Source organism: Leuresthes tenuis, unplaced genomic scaffold, assembly GCF_036924035.1.
Source record: "Leuresthes tenuis unplaced genomic scaffold, fLeuTen1.0.hap1 SCAF_21, whole genome shotgun sequence".
In the NCBI taxonomy this organism is placed as follows: Eukaryota; Metazoa; Chordata; class Actinopteri; order Atheriniformes; family Atherinopsidae; genus Leuresthes; species Leuresthes tenuis.
The window spans coordinates 28,310,336-28,332,165 of NW_027325375.1; the positions used below are offsets into that span (position 1 = coordinate 28,310,336).

Sequence of the window (21,830 nt, forward strand, 5' to 3'; positions counted from 1 at the left end):
GTAAGTATGGGCTGTGTGAAAAATGTTTAAGACATCCTGCAGCTTCTAACTTCCTCTATGGGGAAAAGTATCACTGTGCAGATGCATGTCTTTAAGTTACTTGACTGGTGATTTTGTCCTATGATTCTGCTGCTATAAAATTCAGGGTCTTATTAGAGCAGAGCAACAGTCTGGTGACCACCAGCTGTCAAATAGTCTTAATGGAGTTTTATCTGTTTGACAAAAAGAAACACAAAAACGAATGAATGAGAGCTGCTTTACAGTGAGTTTGTCCATCTTCATTTATACATATACTTTATTATTTTAGCATGTGATTCTATTTAAGGGTGCTACATTGTAGTGTGGTGGTTAGCACTGGTGCCTCAAAGCAAGAGGGTTCCTGGTTCATATCCCAGCTGGGGCCTTTATGTGTGGAGTTTGCATGTTCTCCCCATGCCTGCGTTGGTTCTCTCCGGCTACTCCAGCTTCCTCCTACCGTCCAAAATCATGCCTGTTAGGTTAACTGGTGATTACAAATTGACCCTCGGAAGGAATGTGAGCGTGCATGGTTGTTTGTCTGCGTGTGGCCCTGTGAGGGACTGGCCAAAACTGTAAATTAATTAGCACCATGTGTAACACCACGTTACACTCGGTTTGCATAAATAAAGTGAAATTAAAGAAAAGTATGACTGATTAACATATTAACTGGTTGTCTGGTAAAATTAAAGTAATTGAGGATGCAGCTCCATCTGTGAATAACCCTCTGAAGGACTTTTTGGTTGTGTAGGGTGGCTACGATTAAGTGGGTGGCAGCCTTGGCCGACCCAGGCCACCCACTGGTTCCGCCCTGACGATAATTAGCAATGACAGAGGCATAAGTGGATTTTAAATGTATAGAATGCCTTCTTCAACGGGAGCTTTATTTTGAAGTCTGTACTGGAAGTTGTGCTGTTATCCTGTCAACTCGACAGTGGTGGATACACGCAGGCGATGGGCAACCTCAGACAGGTGGAGGAGACGTCCTCAAGCAGCTGAACTACACCGTGGTTGGACTTGGGGACTGGGCTGGGCTGCAGGACGAGCAGCGGTGGACGCTGTGCACGCTCCGTGCGCGGATCCTCCTGCAGCTGCTGGATTCACAATATGATGCCAGATCCAAAACATGGTTTGGCTGATTTTCCCATCCTGAGCCCTCGCACACATGCTTGACACTTCAGTGTGGACGCGGCGAGGACGAGGGATGTAGCTGCAATGGATAAATGAGGAGAACACATGGGCTTCTGTTTTTTCCCTGAGATCATTACCCTCTGATAGGAAATTTATTCCACTGCCTTGGCCATGGAGAACCAAGCATCCGAGCCACAGAACTATGAAGATGTACAGATAAGCGGCTATCTCCGCAAGCATAAATCAATGCACCGGCGATTCTTCGTGCTGAGGGCGGCCTCTGAGCATGGTCCCGCTCGGCTTGAATATTATGAGAACGAGAAAAAATTCCGCAGTAAATCACCGGTGCCCAAAAAAGTCCTGAACCTGGAGACTTGTTTCAACATAAACAAGCGGGCAGATTCCAAGAACAAGCACATGATAGTCCTTTATACCCGCAGCGAGAGCTTTGCCATCGCAGCGGACAGCGAGGAGGTTCAGAATGAGTGGTACCAAGCAATGCTGGACCTTCAGTGCAACTGTAAGATATGACAAGTGTGATGTGATTTCCACTCTCTGTTTCTGCAGCAGGCCTATACTGCCCCAGGGTGTTTGTTCTCCATACACTATTTGGCTCGGCCATTCCAGATTGTAACTGCATATAACCGGCTCGTATTGTTTGAGTAGTTTTGCTGCAGGTGCAGTTTTTTTAATTGTATTTCAGTAAATTAGTCTACGTATCACAGTTTAGATTGTGTGTGTGTTTTTTAATTTCAATTTTTTTTTCACCGCAAGGCAGGTGCATCTGACTGAGCAGGGTAGACCATCACGCTCATGGGCGGCATGTGCTGCATGTTTGTGCAGCGCAATCTGAAAAAAATCCTCCGTTTATAACGGTCATAATGAAGGTTTCGTGTCGGCGAAATGTAATTTGATGCATTAGATGGTCCGTGCATAAGATGTAATAACATTAGACGATCGCCTTTTCTGGCTGAAATGCAGCCCATTTCACACGATGGTGTGTTTTGCATGGCGCAGTGGGCATATAGCAACCATCCGAGAGATGCATCATATAGTAGTAGCCTATCGCGGTGCACTCCGCTGCAGCTTGTGTTTTTGTTTTTCTGCACAGCTCTGCCTGCCGCTCGCCTAACCTACATTTGCGTTACACGGTGCTGCTGGTAGGGAGGAGATGGCATCGTCAGTGATCTCTCACTGGAGATTGTGTTTCTGTTGGTTATCCTCGTGTTTACGTTGTTATCCTTACGATGGAGCACAGCACAGCACCGCCACCCACCCTCCCTCTATGCATTTCAGTTAGTTGAGACTGATGGGCTTGCCCAGCTCTAATGTGTTGTTGTGGAATCCTGAACAGATGCGCTTTAGAGTACAGAACCCCATTTTGTTGAGGTTACAGCTCAGAGACCGCCACAACCAGTCACGGTCCGTAATTTAATTTAATTTCATTTAATTTTAATGCATACCTGGAAAAATAATATTGGAGACATGCAAACAGGGCTTGAATCACATTTACATTACATTTTTTTAAGAGAATGGAAGCAAAGCGGTACATTTGTCAGGTGTTTGGTGAAGATAACAGTGACTGTGAGGTAATAATTGAAACATCTGTGATTTCTCATTTGTCTGGCGTTGCACTGAATTATTGTTTTACAGTTCAGCATGCTGCTTTTCTGTGGGTGCATTCTATGCGTCATAAGACTTAATTAATTATGAGCTGTAGCTTAAAAATGATGGTGATGAATTGGCTGCAGCAGGGCTGCTTGGCAGATATAGTGACGAATGGTTCATGTGGCCATTCAGATATTGTAAATAAGAAAGAAAGATTGTTACTTATTACTGTAAATTGAACGTATATAAGTATGTCTTTGTTTAATGAATGTATTCATTTAACACCTAAATTACTCTTATTCTTTTATTCTATGTTTTCTTAGGTAAAACTCCTGAAGATTATGGCAGTAGTGGAGAGTGTAGCTCTCCCTCTCCTGTTCCAACCTTCAAGGAAGTATGGCAAGTCAAGGTTTGGCCTAAAGGTCTTGGACATGCCAGGAACTTAGTGGGAATCTACCGGCTGTGCCTAACTGATAAGACAGTCAACTTTGTCAAGCTCAACTCTGATGTCGCTGCGGTGGTGTTGCAGCTGATGAATGTTCGCAGGTGTGGCCATTCGGAGAATTTCTTCTTCATTGAGGTGGGACGCTCGGCAATCACCGGTCCTGGAGAGTTCTGGATGCAAGTGGATGACTCTGTGGTAGCTCAGAACATGCACGAGACCCTGCTGGAGGCCATGAAGGCCTTAAGCGAGGAATTCCGTCAGCGCAGTAAGTCTCAGTCTGTTGGCACATCATGTGGTGGGGGTACTGCTTCAAATCCTATCAGTGTCCCAAGTCGGCGTCACCACCCAAATCTGCCACCAAGCCAGGTGGGCTTCTCAAGACGGGCACGTACAGAGACCCCTGGAACAGGAGGTAGCAGCACGAGCACTTCACCAACGTCACGTCATGGGTTCCCAAGAGCGCGGACAGCCAGCATCGGAGCCAGGTCGGAGGAGAGTGGAGCAAGTGCCAGAGGGACATGGGCCAGCTCCAGTCCAAGTTTGAATGGATCCTGCTCAACTACGCCGACACTGAGGCCCAAGCCCACGAGGGCTCCAACTCCCGCTAAGATTACCCTCAGCCTTGCACGTTACACACCTAACCCAGCTCCTTCGCCAGCTCCAAGTCTATCATCCAGCTCTGGTCATGGATCAGAGTGTGGCCTCGTGGGGGCAGCTGTGGGAGGCATGACGATCTGTTCCTATCCTCGAGTATCTCAAAGAGTCTCTGTTTCAGGTTCACCAAGCGACTATGGCTCCTCGGATGAGTATGGGTCCAGTCCTGGTGAACACTCTCTGCTCATGCCCAGTCTATCCGGACATCATGTACCCGGAGAGGGGTCCTCCAGCTACATTGTGATGGGCCAGCGAGAGGGTCTACTTGGCTCCCATCATCGCTCCAAAGGCAGACGTATTATGCGGCGCTCATCTAGTCGGGAATCTGAGGCAGAACGCAGGCTACTAAGTAAAAGGGCCTCCCTGCCGTTGGCATCCCACGAACGACTGACCCCACATAGAAAAGATGAAGATGATGAGGATGATGAAGAATACGCCATCATGTCACAGAGTACGCACAGAGAGAGAGCTGATTTGCAACATGGCTCAGGGAATCTGGCTGTGAGAGGTGGGCAGCTTGATGTAGTAGGTGAGAACAGGAGGAGAGCTGACAAAAGCAGGGCAGAAGTGGAAGCAGGAGCAGCTGTGGATAGTGGCTATATGTCTATGTTGCCTGGAGTGAAGTCTCCTCCTGTTTCGCTTTCTCTCTCAATAGGTATGTCTGACGCCAGTGCTAAACCAGGGGCAGAGGACGAGTATATGGCCATGACCCCCAACAACAGCGTGTCCCCCCCTCAACACATCCGTCAGCCCAGCTCAGAGGGCTACATGGTCATGTCGCCCAACAGCAGCAGCTCCACAGACCTGCACGGACTGAGCATGTGGGATAGCAGGGCTAGCATGGAGAGCCGGGCTGCCAGTGACTACATGAACATCTCACCTGTCAGCAGTCGTTCTGCCTGCAGCACACCACCTTCCCACCCTGAGCAGCACCAGCTGCAACCAAAAATGTTAAATTCCTACTTCTCCCTCCCCCGAGCCTATCAGCATACTCTCTACACTCGCTTTGAGGAAGATTTAAACAAAGAAGATGGAAAAAAAGACAGCAGTGGGCATGATAGTGCTGGAAGGGGAGGGGGAGTAGGATATAGTAAAAGAAATAAAATAGCAGTGGGCTCTCCAGGAGGCTGCCAACTCTCCATGTCTTCCTCTTCTTTCTCCTCTAGCTCTGCCAGCAGTGAAAGCCTTGAAGACAAATCCATATCAGCGGGGAGAGGGTTAAGTTTGTTAAGAACTGGAGCAGAATACAAGAGTGCGGTTACAAGCACGAAAGAGGGACGTCACCACCAAAAACGTGCGTCATGTAGTAAGAGCCCAAAGCAACAAAGGAGGGGTCGTCCCCTTAGTGTGTCTTCAGACATTGCTAAAGCAAACACCCTCCCCAGGGTTAAGGAGAACCTACCACCATCAGTGTCTCAGAATGTTGGTGAGTATGTCAGTATTGTCTTCAAGGACGATAATAAATATGATGGAGCACGATGTGCAGGGTCTCAACATGGACAACCTGTGATCCATGGAACTCTGCGGCCATTAAATCAGCCACTCCTCTGCCACGATAATCCCGCCAACCTTTCCCGCAGCTTCTCTGCACCACTTTCCACCTCTGCTGAGTACGTCAGCATGGATTTAGGGAAGTCCTCAACACCCCTGACTCATGTCAGATCCACGTTTAGTACTCTACAGGGCCCACCAGCTGTTGCCCGCAAGCCCCGACATGAACACAGCACGTCCTCTCCTCTGGCAGCAGAGGGCAACTCCGGGTACAGAACAAAAATAAAGATGGCAGCAATGCCCACAGATGTCCCCACTCAGTTTATAGAAAGCAAAGGATCAGATCCCAGCATTTCAGCAAGACCTGCCATCCACTCTGGTCAGCCCTTATCTATGGAGCAGGAGACAAGTTTGGGGTTTTCCCCTGTCAAGTCCTTCAAGTCTCCTGACCGGAGCAGCAGACTGGTCCGAGGTGAGCAACAGGGACACCTGAGCCACCGCTCAGAGACATTTAACTCACCCACCTCTCTACCACACCACGCATCCTCTTCTACCTCCGTGTTCCAAGAGGCCAGCCAGGCAGCGAGCAATCGGCAGGGTTCGGACTGCTCACTGTGGGAGAACGGCCAGGCTGCTAGTTTGTCTGCAACACCTCCACCACAAGCCTCCACCTCATCTGCTAAACAAGGCCTTAACTACATTGACCTTGACTTGGCCATTAAGGAGAGTCCTCAAGCTGGAGGGGAGCGCGCCTCTCCCACCTACACCATTGGAGGAAGCGCTATGAGTAGCAGTGCCGGCTCTGGCATCAACACTTATGCCAGTATTGATTTCTATAAGTCAGAGGAACTGAGGACGAGCCAGAACAGTAGAAAGGAGGGTCAAGGTGAGTGCTTTAAACCCAGTTCAGCCTAAAACATCTCATACACAGAAACAGATAGATTTTGATCATAACAGCTTGCGTTGAGATATTCTATAAGTTTTAGTAATATTTGTCCTGATGCAAAATTTGACATAATGAGGATAGTCTGCAGAGAAAACTCTAGTCTGGGTCTGAGTCACTTCTCGTTTCATCTTGTACTGATGTGTACCGTGGCTTCAAGCTGGTGGGCTGCACCATTTCTCCAGCCTGTAGGCTGTCTGTAGAGTCTCTTATTATCACAAGTGGGTGTTCAGAGAGCAGAGCCAATTGATTTGTCTGCTGGTAATGAGCCATTTCACATGAATGGAGGAAGACGGGACAGAATGCGGGCCAGGTGTTTATGTTTATGAGTGGGCGTGCTGTTGGCGGGAGGATGGCAGCTTTGAGGTTTCCCTCGCACTGCGCGAACACATTCTTAAATGGTTAATATTAGAGGCTGAATTTCATTTTTGATGAATGTACTCTGAAATACATTAGAGAACTATTTCTCCTTCATGACACAAAGTAAAGGCTACGGAAGGCACTTTGTTAAAGTGAAAATAAGCTGTTAGGCAGGAGACTTAATGTAAGTGGAACAGAAAATCCGAACATTGATTTTTTTTTTATAAAGTTGCAACATTTGCCTGATTGATATATCTAATAACATTCAATTTCTATGTGTGCAAACAAAATAATGATACTTCAGGAAAGTGTTGCTTTAAGGATCTGAAAAATAAGCATGCAAGTATGTTCTGATAACTAAGCTCAATGTGCAATGCCTGGATAGCTGGGATGGTGGTGATACTATGATACGAAACCTCAAACAAGCAAAAAATATCCTCTGTCCTTAAATGTTCTATCAACACATAAATGATTTCCTGTTAATTTGAAGCTCAAGTTAAATGTTTATTGTAACCTCATGATAAGACCAATCTTTTTCTTTGTGCCCTATCTTTTAATAGCAGCATTGCCGCAGCTGCAGTATGAGCAAAGTGTCCTGTAGGTGTTCACTTTCAGTCTTATTATTCAGTTATGTAACCCGATTCCTTTCAGTTGGATGATGTCTGTTCATCTTTAAATAAAATCATATTGTTTCAACTTAGAGTGACTTTATTCAGTTTCACAAAATAGCAATAGTGAACAATACTCAGACCCGACCCCACCGCTTGCACAGAATAAACATTACCAAAACCACCTAAAAAGGGCTTTTTTCAACTCAGTGTGAAGCCTTATAAAGATGTAATGATGAATGGAAGCTTTGAGAAACACAATGGGTGCACATCTGCAGCAGATCTCAGGTTTTGTAGGTACACTCAACTAAAACCAAATAAGCTAATACAAAAGCCGTACTGCAATGAGATTTTTACCGTTGTATGTAGTGCTCTACAGTACTGTAAGATAGTTCTATTTTTCTGTAGAAGACGAGACTGAAAAACCCAAACTGTTTGCTTGTTGAGGCCTCTGACCTTATTTTGTGGTAATGTATGTATAAGTACTGGACACTTTGTGTTGTTAAGCTGGCTCATAAAAAGAAGAAACAATCCCTGGAACTGATAAAGCTCATGGAAAGACACATAATATTGACATCAGCAACAATGGCCATGAGGCTAATCAGAAAATCCTTCCACAAAGATATCGAGCATCATGTGATATTTATTCTAGCTGCCAGCAGAAGCTCTAGATTAAACAAAAGCAATGTGCCTTTTCACCTATTTAATCCAGACAGAACAGTTTTATCTGCTGTAACATTGTCAGTGAGGAGACTTGTATTAGATATAATGGAAATTATTAAGTAAATGAACACAAATTACTGCAGAAGAAAAATGTTTAATCCCTGCCTGCTTTTGATTTTTTCTCTCCAGACTGTTGATCTTCATCTTTGTCTTGGATGTGAGCATGACGCTGGTATGACAGCTTCACTCTTAGCTCGCGAGGGGACGACTGGCAGTCCGATCTGTTGCCACAACAGAACTCTACACTGTCTGAACACCGGAACCCTGGAAATCTCATCCCTTTCCCGTCTGCTGTTTTCTGTCAACCAAATGTGTGCCAAACAGACACACACACACACACACACACACACACACACACACACACACACACACACACAAACACAGGATGAGGAAAAGATGTATTTATTTGCCTTGTTTCGTATAAAAATGACATTTGATCATCGTTTAACTGCAGAGGGAGGATGAGAGTTTGATGCGCGACACTGTGAGTTCACAGGTGCCCGTCATGTTTATGCCAGCCAGCTCCTATTCCGCTTGACCAGCGTCATCTCAACACTTGTATCTCAAAAACACTTTCAGGGAATCGCACAAATGTCAAGAATTAATCTCTGAATCTTAATTCAAAACCCAGTTCACTGTGGTTGATTGGTAAGAGAGAGAGTCTGTAGAAGTTTGGTAATTCAAGCCTCAAAATTGCAGCTGCTACTTTGATCAGCTGGATTTGGAGGGCCAAGTTTTTTTGGTCCCTGTGGTCTCCATTCTAGTATTGCCCTTAATGTCTCATCCTCCTTGTACATATAAATTAAATGATTTTCAGGTGTAATTTTGACACATATTAAGAAGAAAAATACAGCTTGGGTTCATACACTTACACATCCTGTCACTGTAAACACATTTTATTTATTATATACAGTTGCTCAAAAAAACATTCATACTTCTTGATAACTGATATTGTGCCACTTAAAGACTTCAAATGTGCTCAGTTTCTGAAATTCACTGTAATAAGTTGCAGCTTCTGGAACTGACCCCTGGATATTGCACAGTGTCAGTTTTTCAGACAGTCCCATGCAGTTTACTGAATACATCTAAGTGATGTTTAAAGATACCCAGAGGATTCACAGTGGGGACCTCAAAGTTACAGTAGGAAAGTCAAATCTTATTCCAAAACCTAAGACATTGTTGTATTATACATTAACAAGCCAAAAAAAAGGAAAAAGGGCTAAGATAGGCTGTATTGCTGCAGCTTTCATGCAATCATTCTCTGAAAGTTACTAATCAATCCTACAGAAAAGCAGGTACAACAATGCATTTACTCAAGAGTGATGGTATAAAACTGGATAAAGATTGGCCTAATTAACATAACTTTCTGCTGAGGGTCAAATTGACATTCAGTAAATACAATAATTAGCTCGTATGTGTGTAAATGTCCTCGCTAACTTGATGATAAACGTGCTGTTGAGGGGAAGCTTGGGAGACACAGCTAAGCTGTTCAAATCCTATTCCAGCAGCTCTTGATATTCAGAAGAAGATCTGCAGAATAAAACAAGCAAATTGAGCACACGCTCTACAGCATCAAATGGACCGTGTGCTGCAACCCCCACCTCCACCCCCAGATTCCACTTAATAACAGTATTTCAGATGAAGCTGACACATGACTGTCAAATCAATTACATGACGCCTGAGTCACAAAGCCAGGCGTGTTGGGAGACGGTATCCAGAGGGAAGAGCTATAGAAATGAAAGCCATCTTTGTAACTAACGTATAGAAGAACAAATCGTCTCATCAGGAGAATAAATCTGGGATGGGTCAAAGTTCATCTGCCTTCTGGTATTACAAATAGATGGAGACAGTGCCCAACAGTACTTGCATATGGACCACCAGATGAAAAGAAAACAAGGCTTAAAATTTCCTTTGAGTTGACCATTTTGATGCAATATGTAGCACAAAATCATTCAAAAGAAGTTGAAATACATTTTTGGCAACTGAGCTTTTCTATTACAACTGTATAATACACTATGGTATATACTATAGTAATGCAAGTAGAATGACAACAACTATAGTACATACTGTAGTTAGTGCTCCTGATTCACAGTTAAGACAATTCTAATATGAAGTGACACATTACAATGGTATATCAAATATACAGTCTACATATAATGATTAATATTATATAGCCTAGATAGATATCTATATACTCTTTTATAAAGTGCCTCATTTTTGATTGTAGCTGTTTTTACACAGGTGATCTTAAAATGGGTTGTAAAACTGGGGAAAAAAAACTGTTGTTTCTCTCCTGAGTCTAAATTTGTGCAAACGTGGAACTGCAGAGGACAGACCGGAAACTTTGCTGCCATTCAACCGGAATCAGAATGCCTTACTGTACTGATTAGAAACATTTAAGCGATCTCTTTTCTTTCTTTCTTTCTTTATTTCTTTGCAGTGCCTAACGCTTCAGCCACGATGTACGCACACGCTCCCTCCTTCTTTCTGTTGGCTTTTGTCAAACTGAGGTTTGGCTTTAAGAAATCAAACAAACACAAAAAGATCCTCAGTTATTTTTCTTGTAGAAGACTCCCTTTCTGAGATGTCTTCACGTCTGAACCCCTCCCATTTTTATTGAACTGTTGTCCAAACAGCGACTTGTTCAACACGCCTGACGGCGAACTGAGTCAGGCAGATGCAGCAGATAGCTCAAGCAAAACATCTTGTATGTGAGGATTCTACATGGCACAATCTGATTTAAAGACGTTCTCTATTTTAACTTCCCCATTTTCTACACCAAGAAGAAATGAACCGCGTCCTGTATATAAGATAAATCGACTTATTATTGGCATTACTCTACTTTGGGTTTGCAGAACACTTGAACCTGTGAACAGTCATGAAGGGAGGGGAGAGTGCTGGTGGCTGGCAGCTCATCTGAGCTGAAACTGCATGAACTAGTCGTGTATTGCTCTGATCATTTGGATGTGTGTCAGTTCACACTCAAACATTGGACTTGGGACCAGGTCTCGACACTCATTACCCCGTCATTTGTTCCATTTCTAACTCTCTGCTGCTGTCATGCAAATTGCCAAAAGCAATTCAAGATAAGAATCAATCAGTGATCTGATTTTTAAAAACCTACTTGACAGCCTCTTGGCCCAGAAAAAGAAGTTGTTTAAATTGAAATGAAGTGAGCTTTAGTTGTTTTTTTTGTTATGGTTGTGTGACGACTGTAGCCAGAGCCCCTGATGGTGATTTTGACCTTGCTGTGGCATTAATAACACTGTACATTGAATCAGAATATGTTTGTCAAAAATCTCGAAAATGATGGACTGTATATGAGGATCCGATGTCTCTTCGAGCGCTGGGCTCTGGTTGTGTTTATACAGGGTACGAACAAAGAAGAAGTTCTTGGTATATTTCTGACATGAGTAGCTTTTCCCACATTTAGATTTTTTATTTTTAATGGTGCTCAGGCTCACGAACTGAATCATTGTGACCCTGCTGTTTTAAGAGTGCTACACAAACAAACGTGTTTGAAAATGTCCACATTTTTATTTCACGCTTGTCAAAGCGGAGGTTCCTCACTGACCGGCCCAGTCCTCAACATTTCTTTACTCTAAAGGTGGGATGTGCACAACTTGTGGTGTCTTCTGAAGGGTTTAAGCCCTCTGTCACTAAGTTAATACAAAGTTTACCAAATTTGTCAGGCACTTCCCTGCATTAAGTATTTGAATTTAAAGAAAATACAGAAAGTATATTGAGTGAGCACAACTTCCAACACTTTGTGCTCGATGCAAATTCACCAAATGTTCTATACGTTCCTTTTGTTGAAGTGATCTTCTATAATCTCACTGTTATTCCTGCAGGGCTGTTCTTGTAATTGTGGATTAGCGCAATTCTCTGACTGTACCTCATAATCTCAAATCCGAGCAGACGCAACAGTTGGTGTTACTGTAAAGCCTTTGGACGGTCTGGAAATGGTTCAGGAGGGCCACACAGATAAAAGCATAGACGGTGGAGTCCAAACCGCTTTAACAATGCCCGTCCAGGGTTAGTACAGAGCGCTTCTTATCTGCTGCTCATCAGGACTCTGTAGTGGAAGTTTTATAAAAACTGTTTAAATTGTGCAGCAGACTCTAAGTGTGGGAAATGGTACTGTATGTACAATCAGGATAGCAATTATAATTACAATGGAAAGAGCATCATATGTATTTTAAAGCTAATGATACTACTTTGATAATGATGTAATTGTAAAAAGGGTGGACAGGAACTATAGGTATGTAAAGTTTACTGTGTACAGAGGAGCCGGGGGAGGGGTGGGCATGGGGGTCATTCTGTTCATGGCAAAATTGTTTAAAACAGAATATTGATGATTCTTGTCTGTGATGTAGACAGCGTCAATGTTTTTTTTTTCTTTTGATAAAAGGCAAAGTAATATAAAAAAAAAGTGGAAAACCATGTCTTTCATTGAGTGTTCCTCTGTGGGAGTGAAACGTCTAATCTGATGACAACATGTCGCCACACGGGTCTAGACTGCTGAGCGGTAAGCCATCGCACGTCTGACTTTTAAAGGATAAGCATGTGGACTGAGGGCACATTCATTTAATCCCAGGCTACTCTGCTTAAACAGATGGTATTTTGGCATTATTTAAGTTATTTACTGAATAAGGAAACAGTGTTCAGGTGTCTTTCACCGTCTAAGAGGGTGAAAAGGAGGGAAGGACGGACAAAACTCTTCTTCTTTGACTTCAGTACATCTCAGAGACAAATATTTGACCTTTTATTTCACTGCTGCTGATTAGCGCAAATGAAGAACTTTGTTCATACACATCTGAACAGTTTATGGAGGTGCAGGCTTTGAATTGGCTGCTATTTACTGTAATTATTTGAATAATTTTTATCAACATTTGGATTCGTTTGTAGTTCCCAGGTTTGGTCTTCTGGTTGGAAAACAAACATTGTGAAGGTGTAGCTTTAGATTCTCTGTGATTGTGAAGGCAGTTCATGTTTTCTTTTTGGTTTATAAAAGCCAAAAAAGAAAAAAAAGTGCTGATTAAAGGAGAAAATTCAAATGAATCTGCATTGGGAAAAAAATCGGTAATTTTAGAAAATAGTTCAAAATCATCTCCACCTCAGTTCATTTCACCAGTAAAATTCTGCTATTACTTACTTACTTTATGTACATTTTCCCAATTATACTAAAATACTTTTTAATCACTAACATTTCAGCACAAGAGTTTTTCTCAGAGTGATTTTAGCATGTTATGGGCTTAAATCTGTCTCAGAAATAACTGCAAATGCACAGAGGGTGATCTACAAATATGCACACGTGTTTTGCTATCCACAAATACAAATGTCCTATTTGTAACTTGTGTGTTGGTTTTTACAAATATATGTATTTGTAAAAATACCATTTTCCATTTGTGAAACTGAAAATTCTGTTTGTGAATCGTCAAGCACAGATCCACAAACAAATAGCTCATGATCCACAAAGCACCATCCAGCAGGTGGCGCTGTTGTTCACTGATGTATCTATGGCTCAGATTAAGAGCGACGAAGAAAGAAGATCGTTGATTAGCAGTAACCATGGTAACGACATGGACGCCTCAGTTGGATGGGTATGTATGTGATAACGTTTATGGATGGTGTTTGTCGCTAGTCTGTAGTTTTAAAGTTTTGGTTTTATTTCAACCACCTTTGTGTTGTTTTCAGTCAATCAGCCTAAAAGGTGCAACTTACCTCTGCAGATCAGAGAGATGGGGCCAAAAGAAGGAACTAGGACTGGGCAGAGGGGGAGGGCCAGCACCCTTTCCTGTGGTTTTTCCAGGGACAACTTGTCCTTTTTAAATGGGGATACAGAAGATGTGGTCATTTGTGTGTAGTTACCCAAATGGTTTCTACTGTCTCTGTTTAAAGCCTCTCATGGGGCACCTTAAAGGGGAACTCCGGTATTTTTAAACCTGGACCTTATTTCTGGCATGAAATACGTTCATCTACTCACCGAGAACAGTTTGGTGAAAGTCGGCGTCCTTCGGAAGATATTTAGATTCCTCGAAATCCATATAACGGAGTGAACGGGGCTTAGACGATGCAGCCTCTAAATAAGGCATCATCTGTCTTTATTTCACCAATACTTTAAGAAGAATTAATGAATGAACGTGTGCTATAGCTCTGTTAGCTCATAGCTGCTGTGTTGTGGCTACTTGCAGCTATAGGAGAGCTAACGGAGGGAATTCCCAATGTACATCCTTCTGTTACTGGGCTTATTCACATCTTATACCGAAACAAGGCCATGTTTGAACTACTTTTCCCTGTTTTTTATTTTTCCTTGTTATCCGTTTCTTCAGTTTAGTGACGCCACCTTCATGACAGACAGATGCTCTGCTGCTTGGGTGACTGAGTGCGCCTCAACATCACTTTTCTCTCAGAGACCCAACAGTAACTGCTTAGATGTTGTCCATGAACTGAACTGTCAGATTAAATAAAACGTCTTCGGGAAGACGAGCTGTCTTTGTGGATCTGTGCGTAATTAGATTTAAGATTCATGTCTTCTTATATAAAAAAAATAGTAAATTTCTTAAGAAAAGTTCGTTATTATATACATAGATGTAGGATTTTAAAAAAGCGCTTACAATAATTTCGGACGCTTTTATTTTTATGTCCTTACCGGAAGTGATATCTAATTGCGTAGCTGCTAGCTTGACAACCTCTTTGCATATCTCTCTATACCTCCCTCTGGTGGTCATGAGCTGTAACTACACCCTCAAAGTCAGTATGAACATTGAAATGTGGAAAATCTTTATAAAATGAGGTTTTATGATGGAAGAGAGCAGTAATGTTAATATTTTAACAACACTGTCATGTTTAATTAAGATTACAGCATCTTAAAACTTGATTTTATAAAGATTTTCCACATTTCAATGTTCATACTGATTTTGAAGGTGTAGTTACACATTATGACCACTAGATGGAAGTATAGAGAGATGCAAAGAGTTTGTCAAGTTAGCAGCTACGTAATAAGATATCACTTCCGGTCATAAGGACATAAACATAAAAGCCTCCAAAATAATTGTAAGCGCTTTTTTCCCCCCTATATCTATGTATATAATAACGTACTTTGGTCGGTGTTTTTTGTTTATAAGATATATCTAGTTTTCACTCCAGATACGCTCAGATCCACAAGGACAGCTCGTCTTCCCGAAGACATTTTATTCAATCTGACAGTTCAGTTCATGGACCCAGCCACCCCAGCAGCACAACATCTGTCTGTCATGAAGGTGGCGTCACTAAACTGAAGAAACGGATAACAAATAAAAATAAAAACCAGGGAAAACTGAATTTTCAGTTTCACAAATGGAAAATGGTATATTTGGTATATTATATACACCTATATTTGTAAAAAAACAACACACACATTACAAATAGGAAATTTGTCTTTGTGGATAGCAAAACACATGTGCAACTCACAGCATATTTGTAGATCACCCTCTGTGCATTTACAGTTATTTCTGAGACAAATTTAAGCCCATAGCATTTTACTTTAGAAAAGGACCAGAATACTCCTCCAAAAACTGCTATTACACATTAACTAATTAAGTGCATTTTGATTTAATTAAAAAAAAACAAAGGGAAGTGCCCCCCCCCCCCCCCCCCCGAAAGTTCAGCTCCGATCTTTGATTAACTTATTTTTTTCCCACAAAAACACCCCACAAAAATTAAGAAAAGTCAGATTTACCCCTAAAACTTTACAAATTAAGTCCTATTCACAAAGTCCTCGTTTTTTGTCGACTCATATGAAGAATAGTCAAAATGTAGAAATGTTAGTAGTTAAACAGCCTCCACATATATATATGAGCTGTGCTTTTGATCGTGTCTCCTGACTTAATCAACACAGCTGATCTGTATCTATTGAAGTTGTTTTCGCTGCTGGAGACTTTGAAGCTTTAAAGGGATCAACTGACTCGCCAAAGCAGACGCAGGGTTGAGAGGTTTTGTGCTGTCTCTCAGACACTCTGAATGATACATCAGGTAAGGTAATTATGTATAAAGCTATTTAAAGATTTGAAAACACAGAACTCCCTGGGAAGCTCTGATCAAGAACAGCACATTCAGAGAAATCCCTTGTGTGGATGGTGTCTGATTCTCTACATATTTCAGAAGTGCCCCGGCTTTATTTAGTTTTTTATTTAGTGAACAAGTAGAGGGCTTTGTGACATATTCCCTTTAGCTTTATTGTGATGGAAAAGCTACAGAGTGACCTGCTTTGTTTGTTAGTTTTAACACATTGATCTGAAAAAGGATGAAGAACATAAATGAGTTGATTCCAGTGCTTAATCACACATCATGTGGCTTCATAAAGTTATTTTTTTCCCCGGCCTGCCCTGATCATAAGCTATGGTAATGCATAACGTCCTCATAGTTTGACTTTACAGAATCAGGTGTGCACTGTTAGAAAACAGCACAAGGGGGCGCTCCACCACGACACACAATTATCCAACTTTATTTTGATAAGAATGTGAACCGGAAGCTTTACTTTGCTAGCGGCATGCGGTTTCATGTCAGAGATCCTAAACTAAGATGGTCACTCCGTGGATATATTTGTGTGCTGTTTTAGCTCGACGGGCAGTACAACCACGTACAGTCAAATCAAATAAATAAAAGACGTCATTAATTCAGTACAAACCCCGTGAAGTGGTTATAAAAAGGAAAACTAAAGCAACCTGTGATATTTAGTGGGCAGTCTCAAATAAAAACTGGACTGTGACACGACGACAGGTTTGGTTTTTGTAATTCAAAGCAGAGTGGAAGGTCTTCACTTTTACTCTTCTCCGCTAATGTGTCATGAAACAACCTCTAAGCTCTCCTCCGATGGATATCACCGATGGCCGATCCATTCATTGTCTACTGTTAGAGCACAGAGCCAAATGCTAGATATGAGATAGGAACTGCAGGATCTGTAAGTTAGCATGCAGGCGGCTGTTAATGATGTTCACATCGGTCAGCAGCTCGCAGGCTCACCATCACTCCCCATGTTTGACACACAGACTTTCACATTAACCTCAGAGACACTTTGATGCCCCACGTGAACCCGTCGCTGTCCTGTGAGGTTTGTATGTTAAAATGAATACTGTCTGTTTAACACACAACTTTAAAGTTTTGCCATTCTGTAACAGAAAACCAACTTTTCGCACATTTTCCGACTTTGCTTGTACTCTTTACGCAAATTACCTTTGAACTGGGAAACTTGTTGTTTGGTCGTGATGGACAAAGCTCTCACTTTTTGCTCATTCACTTTTTAGAAGCGTGTTTAAATGCTGTACAGAGAACAGTCATTTTGGCCCTCTGATGGTCACTGTTGAACGTTACATCATCAGGGGAGCAGTCGCTCCTAAAGTATCTTCCTTCTGAGTTCAGTGAGGTACATTTTCTGTAGAAAATGACAAAAAAGCGGCCTGAGCAGTTCTTTATTCAGAGAAACACGGCAGATGTCTTTAGTTCTGTTAATGCAAACGTGATTTTGGTTTTCAAAGCTTGTACATCCACATGTTGGCCGCTCTTTGCCTGTTAATAATTACAGCTGCCTCAGATGAGAGCAGCTGTTTTTACAGCAAACCTTCTCACCCAGCTCCTGATGGCTGATCCCCTGATGAGATACACGCTTAAACTCTTTCTTTACCAGGTAGCTGAGAGAAAAAGAAACCCCCTCTGGCGATCATGGCTCCACACCCAGTTGTCCAGGCCATCATTGACCTCTCTGCAGGAGCAATAGGTAGTTAGCAATATGACAGGATGCACCATGTGCCGAATGTATTATCTGTGTGCTGCTCGTGTGCTCAGTAGCTCCATGCCTTGCATAAGCAGGATATTTTCATGACTCTTGTCTTTTTCCAGCTCATTTCTCTCCGTTTTCATTGACTGTATATTCTGCTCATTTGAGTGCAACAGCCGGCAACGCCCTCTGATTTTTATCTCCCTTTTTGTGGCTCGAATGGCTTGCTTTTTTTGTAGTTTGTACAAAGCCGAACAGCTGAATTGTGTTTACTTGCCGTCACTTCTGTGGCTGACGTTTTTCTCGGTGTCACCCTTTGAGGCGGAGCAGCATGCGTCTTCAGTGGACAGCCTCTGGACACAGCAAAGGTCAAGATGCAGACTTTTCCCACGATGTACCGGGGTTTCATCCACTGCATCACATCCACCTACAGACAAGTAGGTGTGCGTGGTCTCTACCAGGGCACCACTCCAGCTCTGGTGGCCAATATCGCGGAGAACTCGGTGCTGTTCATGAGCTACGGCTTCTGCCAGCAGGTCATCCGCTTCACGGCTGGATTGCACCACGAAGCTGTGCTGAGGTGGGAAGATGTGAACCAATCCGACTTTGCTGCCAACACCAGACCTACTCCCAGAACTCCCCTTTCTAACCGTCTGATTCCTCTTTTTTAGTGACATGCAGAAAGCCAGTGCTGGCTCAGTCGCATCCATCTTCTCCTCACTAGTACTCTGCCCCACTGAGCTTGTCAAGTGCCGACTGCAAGCTATGTATGAAATGGAGACATCAGGCAAGATTGCTAAGAGCCAGAAGTAAGTGAGGTTTGAATATACAGAAGTTTGTTGGTTAATCTGCTCCTAAACTCTTATTTTCTGATTGTATACTATCATAGGTCTTTTACATGAAGGCCAACCCAAATCTATTCGTTGGCATGTCTAGATTGTATCCACGTGGATTTTAGACAGTTTAAAGCGCCAAAACTCACACGAATTCAGGTTTTTACACAGAAACAAACTATTTTACCGATGCAACACACAACAACAGTGTCTGAAATAGTGCCTGGATATTTCACAAATGCAGTTAATTGCGTAAAACTAAAGTTGTTTTGGAATGACCAGTGATTTTTTTGATGAGCAGCATGCGCATGTATGCGCTGGTTCTGTGTCTGACCAAACATTCATGTGCTCTGTGTGAAGCACTGTGTGGTCGGTGGTGAAATCCATAATGAGGAACGAGGGACCGCAGGGCTTCTTCCAGGGCCTGACGACCACCATCGCCAGAGAAGTGCCCGGATACTTCTGTTTCTTCGGGGGTTATGAGCTCTCCCGCACTGCCTTTGCCGACAAAATGAAATGTGACAAGGACGACATAGGTATGCACAAAATGCTCTGCAAAAATGTTCAGTGACAAACATAAGCTTCCTCAAAAGATGTTTATATCTAAGTTCTGCACAAAGAGAATTTTAGCCATTAAAGACTTCTTCTGAGAGAAAAAAAAGTTAAATACAACCTTAGATGTACAACAACTCGTGATATGTTAGATAGAAACTAAGCTAACATGCAGCTAGGTGCGCCTTTACTGTGTGCATAAGAATGAAGGAGCTGTTAATCTGATGTGCACGTTTACTGAATCACCAGTAAGTGTGAGAAACTCCGTAAAAGCAGATGTTCTGTCGGTTTGCTGCTCTGCAGCACTCAGGCGGGTTTATAAGGCCATTTCCAAACTGTTTGGAGTCCATCATTCTACAGAGAGAAAGATTATTAACAAGTGGAAAACATTCAGGACAGCTGGCTTTCTTCCCAGGAGTGAACTTCTGAACAAGGTCATTCCAATGTCAATACAATGCTCAGAAAGGCTCTGCAGGCCTCTGTTGGCATGTTAAAGTTTATGGCCGAACAAGTGTGGCTTGTTTGGAAGGGCTGCAGGAGAAAGCCTCTTCTCTCTAAAAAGAACACGGCAGCACAGCTTAGCTTTGCAAAGCTGCATCTGAACAAACCGTGACCACGAAGTCCTCTATATCTTTTGGTATTCTAGAGTCACATGTGAGGCAAATCTGTCCGCCAGCTAAAGCTGGGCTGAAACTGGCTCATCAACAGGACAAAGATCCCAAACACAGCAGCAAATTTACAGCAGAATGTGGGAAAAAGAAAAGAATCAAGGTGTTGCAATGGTCCAGTCAAAGTCCAGGCTTAAATCTGATTAAAACGCTGTGCTGGGACCTTAAGAGAGCTGTGCATGAACCACATGTTTAAATGAACTGAAGTAATATTGTATTTTATTATGTCCTGATACGTAAAACTTTATTTTCACGTGACTTTAAAACCGCTCTTAATGTCTCAAACATGTTTCAGACACAGTTTCTCCGTGTGCTGAATGTATGTAACTGGTTGCTGCGTGTTTCTAAGGTGTGGCCCCGATCGTGTTCAGTGGCGGTTTCGGGGGGGCGTGCCTGTGGCTGGTGGTCTATCCGATGGACTGTGTCAAATCTCGGATCCAAGTCATGTCGATGACAGGCAAACAGGCCGGCTTTTTCAAAACCTTCATGACCATCGCTCGCACTGAAGGTAAGCAGGGGGGGGGGTTGCATTCCTGCCTCTTAGATAACCGATCAGGCTGTAACGCGGCGTGCTTCCTCTGCGTAGGCGTGAGGGCGCTCTACTCTGGTCTGACCCCCACCATGGTCCGCACCTTCCCAGCTAACGGAGCTCTGTTCCTGGGTTATGAGGCCAGCCGGAAACTCATGATGAAGCAGTTTGACAGCTGAACTTGTTCATAACTCCGATGGTGAACGTGTGGCGAACCGGAAGTGAGGCAAAGTAACCATGTATGGGATCTGGTTTTTCCATTTCCTGAAACAGCCACTCGATTCTCTTTTGTACCCTGCAAAAGATAAAGATAATAATTTTTACATTTACACTAATTTTCCTCCTGATGTTGATCCATTTTTAGGTCTGAATCTTGGTTGTTTTTAAGATAAGTTAAACTTTGCAAAGTTATAACGAAATTAAAAACGGTGCTTGACACAATCTCTTAACACTCCAGAAGTATCCAAGGGTGTTCAGTGAGAACAACACGTACAAAACAACATAAAACCCGTGATAAGGAACTGTCAACACTCCTGTTTATTATTATATGGCTACCTCAACAAAGTGGTGTCTGCACATGAATAAGAAACAGACTCCATTGGGTTCTCTTTAATGCACAAACAATGAAACTGTCATTTTAAACATTATTCCTGTAGATTTTAGTGATACTAATTCACAAAAATTGCCTGAGATGCGTTGTGATGACTTGTGTTTTTAATGAACTCCAGTTTTGGCTCTTATCTCCATTTTGTTTACATAGAGTAAAACATTTTGCTGATAAATCTGCTGAAAACGTCTTACAGGTTGTAAAAGAGACGTCGAACGTGGAATTTTAACCAGATTTTTCTTGTTTTTGTGCTGCTCTGCCATATTCCACTCCTGTTGCTATTCTCCATTCTCTTTGCCTTTTATGTGACCACATTTTTGCCTCTTTCTTGTGTAACCTTTTGTTAATTTGAACAAATCGATGAGAAAAAAATCAGATGCGTCACGATGTGCCATTTCTTCCCTGCATTCCACAAGCAGGTTTTTTCCCTTAAGCCCTTGATCATTATCCTTAAACTGCATATTCAGATATGCATTTTGTTGAGCAGATGCAAATAATTTAAATGGTTCTGAAATATTTGTAATTCAATACAAATATTAACTGTTGTAATAGAAGCTACATTAAAGATGACATAAACTAAACCGTGTCCTGTATTTTAATTTTCCTTCACTTTCACTGTTAAAGATTGCACATTTTGTAAAGCTTTGAAACCAGCTGCTGTATTTAAAAAAACAAGGAGATATTCTGCTTATTGTGCTGTTCCACAAGTCCAAAGTCCTCACCGAAAGGAAGTTATTAAGTATCGCTGCTTCAGAATAAGCTGACTTTACTTATTTACATTTCGACTTTACCATGAATTGCATTTGCAAAGTACCTGCCCTAAGCCTGGTTTTACACGCTTAAAAATAAGGACCAACGGCGACCCGGCAGGCCACCATTTTTGATTTATCAGTAATGTGTGTGTGTGTG

General features: G+C 42.5%; 2 protein-coding genes across 2 annotated transcripts; both read left to right on the forward strand.

The window, feature by feature from the left end:
• The first annotated feature begins 963 nt into the window (after positions 1-963).
• On the forward strand, positions 964-12,267 carry LOC140280224 (insulin receptor substrate 1-B). The gene is made up of 3 exons (XM_072375526.1): positions 964-1,666; positions 3,078-6,230; positions 8,108-12,267. Exons 1-3 carry the CDS (start codon positions 1,318-1,320, stop codon positions 8,113-8,115), a joined length of 3,510 nt encoding a protein of 1,169 aa, XP_072231627.1. The 5' UTR covers positions 964-1,317; the 3' UTR covers positions 8,116-12,267.
• Positions 12,268-16,804: 4,537 nt separating this feature from the next.
• slc25a15b (solute carrier family 25 member 15b) lies at positions 16,805-20,512 on the forward strand. The gene is made up of 7 exons (XM_072374914.1): positions 16,805-17,069; positions 17,643-17,732; positions 18,054-18,312; positions 18,404-18,541; positions 18,926-19,101; positions 20,135-20,293; positions 20,372-20,512. Exons 2-7 carry the CDS (start codon positions 17,678-17,680, stop codon positions 20,491-20,493), a joined length of 909 nt encoding a protein of 302 aa, XP_072231015.1. The 5' UTR covers positions 16,805-17,069; positions 17,643-17,677; the 3' UTR covers positions 20,494-20,512.
• The last annotated feature ends 1,318 nt before the right edge of the window (positions 20,513-21,830 follow it).